The 17500-nt window shown below is 49.2% G+C and overlaps 1 protein-coding gene across 3 annotated transcripts in view; it reads right to left on the bottom strand.

Moving 5' to 3' along the window:
* Positions 1-17500, bottom strand: part of gria2b (glutamate receptor, ionotropic, AMPA 2b) — a 33889-nt gene that overhangs the window by 11874 nt on the left and 4515 nt on the right. For all 3 annotated transcript variants that reach the window (XM_056600223.1, XM_056600224.1, XM_056600225.1), the window contains exons 3-4: positions 5912-6151; positions 972-1168 (exon numbers count right to left, since the gene is read on the bottom strand). In XM_056600223.1, coding sequence (XP_056456198.1) covers positions 972-1168; positions 5912-6151 — 437 coding nt within the window. The remainder of the gene's footprint in view (positions 1-971; positions 1169-5911; positions 6152-17500) is intronic.

Genomic DNA, 17500 nt, shown 5'->3' with positions numbered 1-17500 from the left:
TGTGTTCTAGTCTAGTGTGTTGACATGGCTGCAGGACTGAAATTATCTGCTGGTGTACATCCACCCTGGTGACCCCTGAACGAATACATTTATTAACATGACTTTGTTTCCGTCTCCTTTGTCCGAATTGTATGTTCATTGGTCAGTCTGAACTGGTAATAATGGCAGAGCCCTCCGCCCCAAACATTTGATCGAGTGTCCCTTTTTTTCCCAAATCCAAGGTGGCAACCCTAGGATCAACCGAAGCAGCAGGAATATTCCTGTTTGATAATCCGCTTCTCAGATTAAGACGGTTGAAAGGTAGGATGGTGTTTGAGCTGTCTGTATTCAGGGGGCTTCAAAGAGCCGTCAACGGGCTTAACGGCGTAACATCAGCCTCTCTGTGCTCTGCGCTTGTGTTCAGCCCTGAGCCAAAGCTCTCTCTGTTCCGTCGCTACGGCAGGGTGCAACAGACTATCACAAAGAACATGAACCGGCTGGTTCTGGAGGCCTCTTCATGTACAGCTCGGGAGGGTAAGGACATTCCGCTCGCGGTAAAGGCGCTGACTCCCAGCCCAAAGGTTCTGGGTCTGATTCCAGATCCCTGCACTCAGTGCCCTTAATAACTGCTTCCTGAATTCACAGGAAGATGTTTGCATCGACAGAGTCAGACAAGCAAGGTGACAGCCAGCTCGTCGGGAGCACTTAGGGTGAGGTGTCTCTCCTACCGGCTCCATGAGGTGGTCTACTACCGGCACCAGGAGGTGGTCTCCTACCGACTCCAGAACGGGGTCTCCTACCGGCTCCATGAGGTGGTCTACTACCGGCTCCAGAACGGGGTCTCCTACCGGCTCCATGAGGTGGTCTACGACCGGCTCCAGAACGGGGTCTCCTACCGGCTCCATGAGGTGGTCTACGACCGGCTCCAGAACGGGGTCTACTACCGGCTCCATGAGGTGGTCTACTACCAGCACCAGGAGGGCTCATCCTACCTGCTCCATGATGTCCTTGACCTTGTCCTGCTCACAGTCCAGGATGACCCTGCGCTCCTTCTTGGTCTCCAGGTCCTGGAACAGCGAGCGGTACGCCTCGTCCTTCCTCTCGTCCTTCAGGTTGCCCACGTTGATGGCCGTCACATGCCACTTCCTCTCGGCCGCCGTGTCCAGGACAACCTGCAGGGTGCTGAGGCCTGTAGACCAGTAAGACCAGTAAGACCAGTTAGACAAGTAGAACCGGTACCAGGACCACCTGCAGGGTGCTGAGGCCTGGGGACCAGTAAGACCACTTAGAACCAGTAGAACCAGTTAGACCAGTTATAACCAGTAGAAACAGTTAGAACCAGAACTGGAATTACCTGCAGGCTGCTGAGGCTGGGGACCAGTATAACCAGTAAGACCAGTATAACCAGTTAGAGAACAGGAAAGCCAGTGCTCTCCCAGTAACCAGCAAACATCATGGAGGGACATTTACTACTTATCAGAGCTAATGTTCATCGCACACCAACACATCTATTGTGAACTCCAACTCTCTTCATGCTTTGCTCCTGCCCTTGCTAGGGCCTGCTGCTCTGGTTATGATTAGCCGTTAGCGACGGTTCATTTAGCACCTGGCAGCTAGACGAGGCAGATCTGAAGTCAGTTCAGCCTGAAAATGGAGGTGTTTTATCTGAATGAATTATGGGTAGCAATTAGTGGCGTTAGGTTATTATGGTTTGTCCACGGCCGCATGGACACTCAATCCCTACCATCGAAGGTCTATAGAACTACAGGTCTAGTTGTACCGGTCCAGGGCTATAGAACTACAGGTCTAGATGTACAGGTCCAGGTCTATAGAACTACAGGTCTAGATGTTAAGGTCTATAGAACTACAGGTCTAGATGTACAGGTCCAGGTCTATAGAACTACAGGTCTAGATGTTAAGGTCTATAGAACTAAAGGTCTAGATGTACAGGTCCAGGTCTACAGAACTACAGGTCTAGATGTACAGGTCCAGGTCTATAGAACTACCGGTCTAGATGTTAAGGTCTATAGAACTACAGGTCTAGTTGTACCGGTCCCGGGCTATAGAACTACAGGTCTAGATGTACAGGTCCAGCTCTATAGAACTACAGGTCTAGATGTTAAGGTCTATAGAACTACAGGTCTAGATGTACAGGTCCAGGTCTATAAAACTACAGGTCTAAATGTACAGGTCTATAGTACTACAGGTGTAGATGTTAGCGTCTATAGAACTACAGGTCTAGATGTAGAAATCTAATGTGATGATATAAGGACTGTACTATACTATAGGTCATAGTGATGTAATCATCATGTTAATTATGATATGATGCCCTCATAGCATGATATGCTGATCAGAGTATTAGGTCATCAGGGGATGACATGAGGGTTACATGAGGAATCTGTCTGGTGGAACAGGAAACGTGTTTCAGTCCAGCCTCTGTACAACCAGACATGACAACCCGTGTAATGACATCACAGGTAGCTGAAAGCATGCCCCGCCCTTGACCCCTGCCCCCCCCCCCCCCCGTCTAAACACACACAATGCTATTGCCTCCTCCATCTCATAAGGCTGAGTGATTGGATGAGAGCGGAGGCATGAGTCCCCTCCTATTATGATGCTAAGCTATTCACAGGGACATGAATAATGCAGGGCCGCCCCTCCAGAGCCCCACAACCAGGGAGCGTCCTGGGACCTGCTGCCTGCCAACCAGCTCCCAGGGGGGGCCGGGCCAGGAGCAGGTCCTTCTCTGAGGGGGCCAGGGCCAGGACCAGCTCCTACCCCGGGGGGCAAGGGCCAGGAGCAGCTCCTCCCCCGGGGGGCAAGGACCAGGCGCAGGTCCTCTAGAGGCTGGAGCTCCAGGTAATGGACTAGAGGCTGGACCTTCACTAGAGGCCAGACCTCCACTAGAGAGAGGACCTTCACTAGAGGCCAGACCTCCACTAGAGGCAGTACCTTCACTAGAGGCCAGACCTCCACTAGAGGCAGGACCTTCACTAGAGGCCAGACCTCCACTAGAGGCAGGACCTTCACTAGAGGCCAGACCTTCACTAGAGGCCAGACCTCCACTAGAGGCAGGACCTTCACTAGAGGCCAGACCTTTACTAGAGGCCAGACCTTCACTAGGGGGCAGACCTCCACTAGAGGCAGGACGTTCACTAGAGGCAAGACCTTTGTAAGTGCAGAACGGGAGGAGGGGAGCAGACTCACACCAGATCTGTTCTCAATCCAACTGAACAACCATGGTTATGTGGTTTCTCTTGTTTATATATATATATATATATATATCACAACCTCGTCACTATAAACCTGACAGGAAACGGTGGTCTGTAGATTACTGCGATCAGGACATCGGTCTTCTCTTCTTCACACACCCACTCTAACCCCCCCATCACTCCTCATGCCTCCCCCATCTCTCTCTTCACCTCTCTTCCACGCTCATCTCTCTCGCTCCCTCTCTATTCAATTCTCTCTCACTCTCTCTCTCTCCCTCCCTCCCTCCCTCCCTCCCTCACTCTGTCTCTCTCTCTCCCTCCCTCACTCTCTCTCTCTCTCTCTCTCTCCCCCTTCCTCTCTCTCTTTCTCCCTCCCTCATTCTGTCTCTCTCCCTCCATGTGTGTCTATGTGTCTATACATATACATATATACATACATATTCTGTAAATATACATACATACATACATACATACATACATACATACATACATACATACATACATACATACATACATACATACATACATACATACATACATACATACATACATACATACATACATACATACATACATACATACATACATACTTACATACATACATACATACATACATACATACATACATACATACATACATACATACATACATACATACATACATACATACATACAGTATATATATATATATATATATATATATATATACATTGTAGGTATATGCATATCTCTACACAGAGCACCAGGCCACCAGAGTGCAGTTGCCACGGGAACGAGAGGGATGCCATTGACCTAATTAACATGACGCTCCGGGATGGGGTCATGGCAACAGGGAGACCCTCAGCCGCGCATAGCGATAGCAATAAGATGTGCGTAGCGTTAGCATGAAGCTAAACAACCTAGTATACTTCCTGGTTACCGCCTAGAAACCAACTAAACTGTGTACTGTGTGTACTGGAAACTGTATTCTACTGATCAACATACTGTACTGGATACTGTTTATGCACTATCTTCAACCCAACATATATATACTGTACTGTATATTGTATACTGTACTGTATACTGTGTTTACTGTACTATCTCCGACCCGAGATTTATATTATACTGTATACTGTTTTATTTGTTTACTGTACCATCTCCTACCCACCATACATACTGTACTATATACTGTATATTGTATATTGTATACTGTACTATCTCCCACCCAATACATATACTTAACTGTATACTGTATACTGTACTATCACTTACCCAACATATAAACTGTATACTGTATACTCTACTATATACCGAATACTGAACTTTAAACTATATACTGTACACTCGTCTACAATCTCCTACCCAACATATTTACTGTATACTGTGTTTACTGTACTATCTCCTAACCAACATATATACTATACTGTATACTGTACTGTATACTGTACAATCTCCTACCCAACATATAGACTATACTGTAACTGCATGCTGTACTATAATCTTGTAAAAATATCAAATATTTATTTCACAATCTACTATACAACCTATATACTTAAAGGGTTAGGCACCAGTAGCCAGGGGTTATGGTGGTGTTGTGTCTTCTGGTGATTGTGCTGTTGGACACGTTTAAACTCCAGTTTGTAACGGGAGGGAGAGCCTGATACATTCACTAGTGATTTACTGTTGGTTGAAAGCTGTTCAGTCAGCAGCTTCGTCAATCCAATTACTCAATGGGGCAGTTATACTAAAGTAAAAGTTCAGTTATACTACCGTAATATTACAGTTATACAAATTCAAATTCAAAATTCAAAAAAACTTTATTTGTCCCCAGGGGGCAATTGAGGATTGAATTGAATTGAATTGAATTGAATTGAATTGAATTGAATTGAATTGAATTGAATTGAATTGAATTGAATTGAATTGAATTTAATTAAATTGAATTGAATACTACAGTAATACTACAGTAATTGTAGCAATATCTGAGCTAGTGTGCACAATGTCTCTTTGCTATTTATTCAGATTGAATATAACAACACAAAGATGTAAAACCTTCTGATAAAGTTCCTTCTGGTAACCTCTGTTTTCCCTACATGTGTGCGGTGCATCTGCGTTTGAACAAACTGGTTTCAGGTTGAAGGTAAACGTTACGTCATGTCCACGAGGTTGTGACTTCTAGAGCGCATTACCCAAGAGCCACTGGGGTCTCAAACAACAATGAACACAACCTTCAACACCTACAGCATGACCACGGTATCTATCACACTGGGCAGGAGACAGACAGAAAGACAGACAGACAGACAGAGAGGCAGGCAGACAGACAGGCAGGCAGATAGACAGACAGGTAGACAGGCAGGCAGTCAGACAGATAGACAAATAGATAGAGACAGACAGGCAGACAGACAGACAGATAGAGAAACAGACAGACAGACAGGCAGACAGACAGACAGACAGATAGAGAGACAGACAGACAGGCAGGCAGACAGACAGACAGACAGACAGACAGACAGACACGCAGACAGACAGACGGACAGACGGACGGACGGACGGACGGACGGACGGACGGACGGACGGACGGACGGACGGACGGACGGACGGACGGACGGACAGACAGACAGACAGACAGACAGACAGACAGACAGACAGACAGACTGGCAGGAAGGCAGACAGACAGACAGACAGACAGACAGACAGACAGACAGACAGGCAGGAAGGCAGACAGACAGACAGGCAGAAAGTCCTACCTCGGTCGCTGTCGTAGAGGTAGGCGAACTTGTCCCACTTGTAGTACTCGATGAGGCTCAGCAGGGGGCCTTTGATGTCGGGTCTCATCTGCAGGATGAACTGCTGGGTGCCGTCCAGAGGGAAGCTGGGCGTGATGAAGGACACGTGCAGTGTCCCGCAGAACGACGTGATGGTGTTCACACTCTTCTTATCGTAGAAGCCGAAGATGGCGTACACGCCCCGGGCGTACTGGGAGCAGACTGGACAGAGGACAGAGAACCAGTCAGACCAGGAGAAGCTAATACAGAGAACAGAGAACCGGTCAGACCGGGAGGACACAGAACCTGTTGCAGAGAACAGAGAACCAGTCAGACCAGGAGAACCTGTTACAGAGAACAGAGAACCAGTCAGCGGGGGAGGACACAGAACCTGTTACAGAGAACAGAGAACCAGTCAGACCAGGATAACCTGTTACAGAGAACAGAGAACCAGTCAGACCAGGATAACCTAACACAGAGAACAGAGAACCAGTCAGACCAGGAGAACCTAACACAGAGAACAGAGAACCAGTCAGACCACACAGAACCTATTACAGAGAACAGAGAACCAGTCAGACCGGGACGACACAGAACCCCTTTGAGTTGGGGCACTGATGGCTTACATTTATTGATATATTTTTATGATATATTACTGTGACTGGTTCTCATTAGTTCTGTTTTTCCATTTTAACAGCAGCCTCTTTCCCAGAAGCTGTGATATGATATATATATAGATATATAAACACACTGGAACGTGGTCTCTGTGCCTGAATGAAAGACTTTATTAAAGTGGTCTGTGGCCACCAGAGGAGCTGTGGTCCCGGTTGGTTATCAGGACGTCCTGACCAACGTCCCCCGGGGAGCGCTGGTCTCCTACCGAGAGGACTGCGGACCAGCCCCTAAACCCTCACCCCTCCCGATCCTGCGAGAAGGTCCTGCTCAGACGGAGACGAGAAAGTCTTGGTAGAGGCCGTATCGATGGACTAAGTGATGCGGTTATGGAGGCCGGTTCTCCACGCTGGCCTGAGATCCGGAGATGCGCTGCTGCTTGTTAATGCATATTGATCAGGGGTGAGTTAATCAGAGTGATTGACCAGGGGGGAGTGTCCCACGGTGTATGTCATCCTCCCCTACACCCTGTTGAGATGGGCCTGCTGACACTAGGGTCCATCCATTAGACGGCTGAAGCCCCCTTCCCTTAAGTGGTGTCAGCATCTCAGCACCGCGGAATGTGCTGCTACAGAGCAACTGGACAGGGGAACATGGAGGGAGAGGGCAACATGAATCAACATGTATGTAGAGGCCAACATGTCTCAACATGTATTAGGGGTGCAACGGCTCGCAAAACTCGCGGTTCGGGTCATGTCACGGTTTTTGGGTCACGGGTCAGATCATTTTCGGATCAACAACACAAATGTGACTTCAAATAAAACCTTCAAATGTGTAAAAAGCAAATAATGTGAAAAATTTGGTAATAATCCTCTTTCCTTTAAGCATATTTAAAAACATAGCTTGTGTCGACACAAATAAAAACTTAAATCAAGATGTCCTTCCAATGTATAGATTCAATATTTGAAAACAATAAAAAGTGCAAACTGAAGCATTTATCCTTCTTATTTTAAACATGGATAGTAAATAAAATAATAAACCTGTGTCCAAAGGAAGCATAGCAGACCTGAGTTTCCAACTCTAAATTCCTTTTCAAAAAGATGAGGATGTCTGCATTGCCTGGGGAGAGTGTAGAGTCTACACTCTCCCCAGGCAATGCAGACATCCTCATCTTTTGTTCCATCAAATATCCTAGCGAAATACAGTATCTGTCGTGTTTTATTTGGCATTTTGTAAATCCATTATTTTCTGTTGGAAAAACTCATTGCTCAGCGACCGGAAACGGAAAGGGGGGCTGTTTGTAGTCTTTTCGCTCGGTTCTAGCCCTACTGTTGAGACGGAGAACCGAGCGAAAAGACTAAAACCAAACATAAACAGCCTCATATCTGTTTCCGGTTCCGGTTAAATGGGATTTACAAAATCCCAAATAAAACCTGAGACGGGACCAATAGTCAACCTTTTGGTGTCAACCACTATCTTTCATCCTAGACAAACCAGAAAGGGGGATCAATGTGCTATATACCGGAATTGTCCTTTAAACATGCGCCGATCACGTGAACGGACAACTTTTTTGTTTTTGTTTTTGCAAAGCCAATCCGCGGATCACTTGCGTCCCGAACCGTGAGAGTTGATCCGTACGGATCACGGGTAATCCGTGATCCGTTGCTCCACTCATTTGTATTTAGAGAACAACATGTAGAGGACAACATGTACAGTATGACGAGAACAACATGTATCACAATGTATGTAGAGAACAACATGTAGAGGACAACATGTATCAACATGTATGTGCCGCTGAGAGCTGTCCTTGATACAGAGAGGTGTACAGAGAGTTGTCCTTGATACAGAGAGTTGTACAGAGAGGTGTCCTTGATACAGAGAGTTGTACAGAGAGGTGTACAGAGAGGTGTCCTTGATACAGAGAGGTGTACAGAGAGGAGTCCTTGATACAGAGAGTTGTACAGAGAGGTATACAGAGAGGTGTCCTTGATACAGAGAGGTGTACAGAGAGGTGTCCTTGATACAGAGAGGTGTACAGAGAGGTGTCCTTGATACAGAGCGTTGTCCTTTATACAGAGAGGTATCCTTGATACAGAGAGGTATCCTTGATACAGAGAGCTGTCCTTGATTCAGAGCGTTGTACAGAGAGGTTTCTTTGATACAGAGAGCTGTCCTGCGGTGCTATGCCCCCTAACCCTCCATCGTCTTCAGCGTTCTGCTTAGACTTTGCGGCAATGTGTCAGAGTCCTGGTGCTACACCCATGAGGACAGACTGAACAAGGCTTCCTTTCAAACTCTCTCTAAACTCTGGACACTGAGGCCGGTTCCTCAGGACACACCACTGTGATGCTAACATGCTGGTACAGCCGGGGCCACGTCAACAACCACACAGCTAGAGACAGAGCGACACATCAAGGTAGAAATAGAACGGCTGATTGTCAGAAAGACAAAGAGGTAAACACACGAGGTGTTCTGGGCTCAGAGAGCCCACTGCCTTGGGTCTAGTCCCCCCACCCGGGGCTGGTTCTGATCCGATGTTCTCCATCATGTGGTAATGTGTGTATAATCAGCCGATGTGCTGGAAGGTGTTTACGTCCTAATGACACGCGGTTCTCTGAGGAGCGCTGGGAGCTGCTTTGAATAATCCCGGCGACAGAGGAGCTCTGAGCTGCGTAGACGTGGCACTCTCCTGGCCTCCGCGGCTCGGATCACAGTCAGCTCATGCTCCCCCACCACCACAGTCTGAGACCCAACACGGAGCCCCAGGGGGCGCCTGGGGCTGCGCTCTGATTGGCTGGGCGTCAGTAGAGGACTGGAGCCGTCAGATCACACCAAGCTCTGCTCAACAAAGAGCAACACTAGAACTCAACCCTTTAGACCGATAGAGAGAAGAGTAGAGAGTAGAGTAGAGAGCAGAGAGTATAGTAGAGACTAGAGTATAGAGTAGACTAAAGAGTAGAGCAGAGAATATAGTAGAGAGTAGAGAGTAGAGTAGAGAGGCAGAGACTAGAGTAAAGAGTAGAGAGCAGAGAGTAGAGTTGAGCAGAGAGTAGAGTAGAGTAGAGTAGAGAAGAGTATAGGAGGGTACAGAGTAGGGAGCAGAGAGTAGAGTAGAGTAGAGAGTAGAGTAGAGAGTAGAGTATAGGAGGGTACAGAGTAGGGAGCAGAGAGTAGAGTAGAGTAGAGAGTAGAATAGAGAGTAGAGTAGAGGAGGGTAGAGTGTAGGGAGCAGAGGGTAGAGTAGAGAGTAGAGTAGAGTAGAGTAGAGTAGAGTAGAGTAGAGTAGAGTAGAGTAGAGTAGAGTAGAGTAGAGTAGAGTAGAGAGTAGAGAGTAGAGTAGAGGAGGGTAGAGAGTAGACCAGGCTGCTCCTCCGGACTGGAAGGTCTCATTATCCAGTCGGTCAGAGACCAGGCTGCTCATGGGGTCTGGCAGACCAGCGTCGGGACGGCTCTCGACTCCTTCCTGTTAACTGCAGGATACAGTCTTCGTGGGGAATGTTGAGAGACAACAGAGATAACGGAAATCCTCATGAGTAGTATCCAACAGTGTCAGAACAAGACAAGGCTGTTCCTGTGTGTGTTTGTGTGTGCGTGTGTGTGTGTCAGTGTGTGTGTGTGTTTGTGTCTGTGTGTGTGTCAGTGTGTGTGTGTGTGTGTGTGTGTGTGTGTGTGTGTGTGTGTGTGTGTGTGCGTGTGTCACTTTGTGTGTGGCTGCGTGTGTGTGTGTGTGTGTCAGTGTGTGTGTGTGTGTGTGTGTGTGTGTGTGCATGTGTCACTTTGTGTGTGGCTGTGTGTGTGTTTGTGTGTGCCAGTGTGAGTGTGTTGGTGTTCTGAACACTGAGCTCAGTGAGGATCTGTTCCAGTGAGCAGCGCTCCATAATGAGCAGAGCGCTGATCTCTGTTCGTCCACAACTCACGCTGAGATAAGACAAGACCCGCCGCAACGAATATTAATGAGCAGTCCGAATGTTGTCACGGTGATTAAGGAGCTGTGATGTCATCAGGAGAGATCCATAATGCTGCAGCTGGTATGATTTGATCGCCACGGAAACGTGACAACTAAGAGGATGGATAATTAACACCTCAATGTTTTGTTAGGTCGAGGAAGGAGGGGGGAGGAGGAGAGGGAGGAAGAGGAGGAGGAGTGGGAGGAGGAGGGGGGAGGACGAGAGGGAGGAGGAGGGGGGAGGACGAGAGGGAGGAAGAGGAGGAGGAGTTGGAGGAGGAGGGGGGAGGAGGGAGAAGGAGGAGGGAGAGGAGGAGAGGGAGGAGGAGGGGGGAGGAGGGAGAAGGAGGAGGGAGAGGAGGAGAGGGAGGGGGGCAGGAGGGAGAAGAGGGAGGAGGAGGGAGAAGGAGGAGGGAGAGGAGGAGGGGGAGGAGGAGGGGGGAGAGGAGAAAATAAGTGGAGAGAGACAGAGAGGAGAGTGTACGGAGCAGGGGAAAGGAGCTATCTCCATAGATAGCGTCACACAGATAATCAATCGGAAGAGGTCAAAGGTCACATTCATTTCAATGCTTTGGCTCCAGCTGCCACATGTCATCTCCGCTACAGCCCCCATCTTTAGAGCACCACCTCTTGTCCCATCTTTCTCTTCTATATACCAGCTCTACCATCTACCATTTATCCCCGTTATTACCTATCCCTCTATCTTCTATCCCCTATTCCCTCTTTCCTCTATCACCTATCCCCTCTATCTTCTATCACCATTCCCCCTCTATGTTCTCCAAGAGGACTTGAATCCCACCCCAGCCATCAGAGAGCCCCTCCTGTCTCCTCCTCTGAAGCAGCCGTTCCCATGACTGGTGGAGCCAGGAGAAAAGGACACACCCTCTCCTCCCACATCTCTCCTAAAGCCTGCTCCTCCACGAGGGAGGTCCAGCCTCTCCTCCTACACAACTCCTAAAGCCCCCAGGAGTGAGTTCCACCCATCAGCCGAACCTCCTGCTACATCTCCTCCCAGTGACGGAGTGCCGCCACTGCTCCATCTCCTCCCAAAGACGAGGCGAGGTCCACCCTTCAGCTGAACCTCCTCCAGCTCCTAGATGCTCCAAGGTTACCGGAGGAACACGGAGCTGAAAATAACCACCGTCCCACTTAGCTGGCCTCCTTATGGGGCCTCCTTCTGGGGCCACCTTCTGGGGCCTCCTTCTGGGGCCTCCTTCTGGGGCCACGGGAGAGGCCAAGGGTCTCGGGGTCTAGGAGGGGTTCTGGGAGGAGGGGGTCTGGGAGGGGGTCTGGGAGGGGGTCTGGGAGGGTCTAAGAGGGGGTCTTGGAGGGTCTGGGAGGGAATCTGGGAGGGGGTCTGGGAGGGTCTGGGAGGGTCTGGGAGGAGGGGGTCTGTGAGGGTGTAGAAGGGGTTCTGGGAGGAAGGGGTCTGGGAGGAGGGGGTCTGGGAGGAGGGGGTCTGTAAGGGTCTGGGAGGGGTTCTGGGAGGGTCTGGGAGGGGTTGAGGGGGTCTGGGAGGGTCTGGGAGGGGGGGGTCTGGGAGGGGGTCTGTGAGGGTCTTGGCGGAGGGGGTCTGTGAGGGTCTTGGAGGAGGGGGTCTGGGAGGAGGGGGCCTGTGAGGGTCTTGGAGGGGGTGAGGGGGTCTGGGAGGAGGGGGTCTCGGGGCCTGGGAGGGGGTCTGTGAGGGTCTAGGAGGAGAGGGTCTGTGAGGGTGTAGGAGGAGGGGGTCTGCTAGGGTCTTGGAGGAGGGGGTCTGTGAGGGTCTTGGAGGTGGGGGTCTGCTAGGGTCTTGGAGGAGGGGGTCTGTGAGGGTCTAGGAGGAGGGGGTCTGCTAGGGTCTTGGAGGAGGGGGTCTGTGAGGGTCTAGGAGGGGTTCTGGGAGGGTCTGGGGGAAGGCATTCATGGAGGAGGGGTTCTGGGGGGAGGGGGGCCTCTGAGGTGTTGTTCTATTAATGTCAGGATGGACGTTTGGTTTCCTAATTAACAAGGAGCCCTGGTCAGTACAAAGGACACACAATGTCAAAGACACGGTGTTGAAGAGGATCAAACATGCCCACGCAGGCGCAAACAAACACACACACACACACAAACACAGACACACACACACACGCACATGCACGAGCACACACACGCACACATGCACACAGACATGCAGGCACACACACACACACACACACACACACACACACACACACACACACACACACACACACACACACACACACACACACACACACACACACACACACACACACACACACACACACACCTTGAAGCAATAAACGACTCGATTGCCTAATGACCAGCCCTATCCACAAATCACTTATAATGTTTCGTTCTTCTCCCCCCACCTGACCCTAGGCGGGGGGGTTGTTCTCAGGAGGTTCTCTACCTCACCAACAGAACGTCAGGAGATTCTCCACCAACAGAACGTCAGGAGGTTCTCTACCTCACCAACAGAACGTCAGGAGGTTCTCTACCTCACCAACAGAACGTCAGGAGGTTCTCTACCTCACCAACAGAACGCCACGCCACGCCACGCACGCCACGCCACGCCACGCCACGCCACGCACGCACGCACGCACGCACGCACGCACGCACGCACGCACGCACGCACGCACGCACGCACGCACGCACGCACGCACGCACGCACGCACGCACGCACGCACGCACGCACGCACGCACGCACGCACGCACGCACGCACGCACACACACACACACACACACACACACACACACACACACACACAGTGCTGTGTTGCTCTTACATCGGTAGACATTTGAAACACACCAGCCACTAAGCTCCTCCCAAACAGGCTCAACAGTGTTTAGGCTGCTTCTCCTACATGGAGGAGGAGAAGCAGCCTGAACACTTTACACTATATGTATCTATATATCTATCTATCTATCTATATCTATAGATATAGATATAGATATAGATATACACACAGCTATATACTATATTATATATCACTTTGCCTTCGCTGGAGAGAGGAGGCTACACATCCTCTCTAGAACAAATCTCCAGATAATTATCTGGTCGTATTTTTATTGAATATGAAATAAAAAGAAGTCTTTAGTGGTCATCAATAAGGATGTGTAGCCACCTCTCTCCAGCGAAGGCAAAGAGATGGAGGACCAGGGAGGAGGGGGGTTGCCATGGAAACTGAACGCTTGCATCTTTAAAGTGGGTCATGTGCCCCCTCTATTCATCCTCCAGCTGAATTAATCCATCGCTTGAAGTGTTCCTAATGTACCACCACCCTAATGTACATCAACACCACCCTTATGTACAACACCACCCTAATATACCCCACCAACACCCTAATGTACAACACCATCCTAATGGACAACACCGCCCTAATGTAAAATGTATGTAGTAATGTACAACACCACCACCCTAATGTACCCCACCACCACCCTAATGTACAACACCACCACCCTAATGTACCCCACCACAACACTAATGTACAACACCACCACCCTAATGTACAACACCACCACCCTAATGTACAACACCACCACCCTAATGTACAACACCAACACCCTAATGTACAACACCACCACCCTAATGTACCCACCACCACCCTAATGTACAACACCACCACCCTAATGTACCCCACCACCACCCTAATGTACAACACCACCACCCTAATGTACCCACCACCACCCTAATGTACAACACCAACACCCTAATGTACCCCACCACCACCCTAATGTACAACACCACCACCCTAATGTACCCACCACCACCCTAATGTACAACACCACCACCCTAATGTACCATGTACAACACCACCACCCTAATGTACCCACCACCACCCTAATGTACCCCACCACCACCCTAATGTACCCACCACCACCCTAATGTACAACACCGGCACCCTAATGTACCCCACCACCACCCTAATGTACCCCACCACCACCCTAATGTACAACACCACCACCCTAATGTACCCCACCACCACCCTAATGTACACTTCGACCCTAATGTACAACACCACCACCCTAATAGGCCCCACCCAGGTAAAGTCTGAAGTCTCTGTGCCGATGGAATAGAGAGGAATTATGTCCATGACAGGATATGCATACTTAATACCCTTAATACTATCTGTAAGCATGTAGTAAGATGTACATACATACGCCTGTAATACTGTATGTAATAAGATAGACATACAGACGTCTGTAATACTGTATGTAGTAAGATAGAAATACAGACGTCTCCAATACTGTATGTAGTAAGATATACATACAGACGTCTGTAATGCTGTATGTAGTAAGATATACATACAGACGTCCCCAATACTGTATGTAGTAAGATAGACATACAGACGTCTGTAATGCTGTCAGCACCATGTAGTCAGTACCATGATGTCCTGGCCTGGCCCTCAGTCCGTCCCAGCTGCCCTACCACTGGATTCCTGACCGCACCCCTGTGCTGTAATCCAGGTACAGTAGGGCTGCTGACCTTTCCCTGGAAACACCAGAGCACCCTGATGGAGCTGGGTCCTCACATCCACAACATCACCACAGCACCCAGCTGCTGCTGCCATGACAACCGGCCAGGGATACAGGAGGGTGCTCTGGAGAGAAGCGAGCCCACGCAGACACGCAGCCACTCAGACACTCCTCATCCAGTCTGAGCAGCCAGAACACGTCCACACATGGAGACACTCACCCAGAAAATCCAGAACACACTCACTTAGAACGTCTAGAACACGCTCACTTAGAACCAGAATGTCCAGAAAACACTCACTTAGGACGCCTAGAACACACTCACTTAGAACCAGAACGTCTAGAACACGCTCACTTAGAACGTCTAGAACACACTCACTTAGAACCAGAACGTCTAGAACACGCTCACTTAGAACGTCTAGAACACACTCACTTAGGACGGCTAGAACATGCTCACTTAGAACCAGAATGTCTAGAGCACACTCACTTAGAACCAGAACGTATAGATCACACTCACTTAGGAGGTCTAGAACACACCCACTTAGAACCAGAACGTCTAGAACACACTCACTTAGAACCAGAACGTATGGATCACACTCACTTAGAACGTCTCAATGACGCTAATTTAGAACCAGAACGTCTAGAACACACTCATCTAGAGCCAGAACATCTAGAACACACTCACTAAGTACCTATCATAAGAACACAACTACTGTGTGACCAGTATATCATCAACCGATAGGAACACACCTACACTATGACCAGTATATTATCCACCAATAGGAACACACCCACTGTAACAAACCTTCCCTTATCAAAGCTTCACATAGTGACAGCAGAATGAGGCCTGGACCTTTGCTCTGAGTCTCCATCTTGAATCACATGGATCCTGAAGCAGTAGAACCTGGTCTGTGTCCTGGCCTCTCCTCAGTAGTCCCTGGTCCCCAGGTAACAAACTGATCCCAGCCGTCACTCTGCCATCCGCTATCTCCTAACCACAGCGCTGTGATTCAGCGGGCCATCACAGCCCGAGGAGAGGGGGGGGGGGAGGGGTGCCCAGCAGGGCAGAGTCTGATGAATTGAACACGACAGCTGCTGATAAGGTGTTCCCCCCCCTCCACACCTCTGCACCGCAAGGGGCGTCACACCGGATCGGCACATTGTTTAAAGCGTGAGGACGTCAATCATGGGATGAGAAAGATGAAAAAATAGCTGGATGCCTGAACCCAGATACACACATCCTGCTAGATACTGAGCCTCAACACAGAGACCCAACCTACACATTCTGTTAAGTACTGAGCCTTGAAACAGAGGCACAACCAGCACATCCTGGTGAATACTGAGCCTCGTAACAGAGACGTAACCTACACGTCCTGCTAAATACTGAGCCTCAACATTGACAAACAATCAGAACATCCTGCTATATACTGAGCCTCTCAACAGAGACCAAACCTACACATCCGTTTAAATACTGAGCCTCCACACAGAGACCCCACCCACACATCCTGTTAAATAGGGAGCCATGAAACAGCGACACAACCAGAAGATCCTGCTAAATACTGAGCCTCAACAAAGAGACCAACTAAATCTTGATACTACCTAATTGTACTTTTATTTGTAGAGCGCAGAATATTTCCGCCTGCCTTCAAAATAAGAGTCCTCAGAACAGGTGCTGCCACCAGCAAGACCGATGCCATCAAGCAGCTTAATCTTTAATTCAACACAACTAATGACGTCTAATTAAAGGAAATAATTAACTCCCACGTGGTGGTAAGTACTGAACACACAGACGTCCGTCCGTTACCAGGCTCTGCCGTCGCCACGCGCTGAAGTCAGAGACTCAGACGAACCAAGTCAAAGTCAAACATTATCACGGACATGCGTGAGGTGTGTGTTTGTGGTGTGTGAGTGTGTGGTGTGAGTGTGTGGTGTGTGTGTGTGTGGTGTGCGTGTGTGGTGTCGTGTGTTGTGTGTGTGGTGTTGGTGGGTGTATGTGTGTATGTGTGGTGTTGTGTGGTGTTGTGTGGAGTGGCTGTGTGGTATGTGTGAGTGGTGTTGTGTAATATGTGTTGTGTGTGTGTGTGTGCGTGTGTGTGGTGTGTGTGTGTGTGTAGTTCTATCTGCGTTTGATTTGAGGGACTGAGCCTCACCGTCTTATGATTTAAAGTAAAACAGCAGCGCCAGCGGAAAGAGTTCAGGTCTGGGGAGCGATGTGTTTTATTAGACTGAACGGAGACTTTAAATATGAACAGAGGTCTGAAGGGAGCCTTTACCTTCTTTTCAAAACAGGGTTTTCTTTAATTCCATCCAAATTCGGCAAGAGTACAGAGAGTCCCTCAGATATTCAGTAGGATGTCTGTCTTGAACGACGCCCGTACCTCCACATCCATCGCCTCTTCTCCTTGAGGCCAGAATGATCCTCACGGCTAAACACCATGAAGCTCTGCGGAGTCAGAGTCAAGCTGCTGGTCAACAGACTGACGGCGGTACGTCTGAGTGGAGCCTTGACACACACCAGGACTCTGGCCCTCCAGTTTGTACACCTGACGCCCGTGATGTTA

The sequence above is a fragment of the Gadus chalcogrammus genome, chromosome 10 (genome assembly GCF_026213295.1).
Source record: "Gadus chalcogrammus isolate NIFS_2021 chromosome 10, NIFS_Gcha_1.0, whole genome shotgun sequence".
NCBI lineage: Eukaryota > Metazoa > Chordata > Actinopteri > Gadiformes > Gadidae > Gadus > Gadus chalcogrammus.
This window is presented reverse-complemented; position numbering and strand designations above follow the sequence as displayed.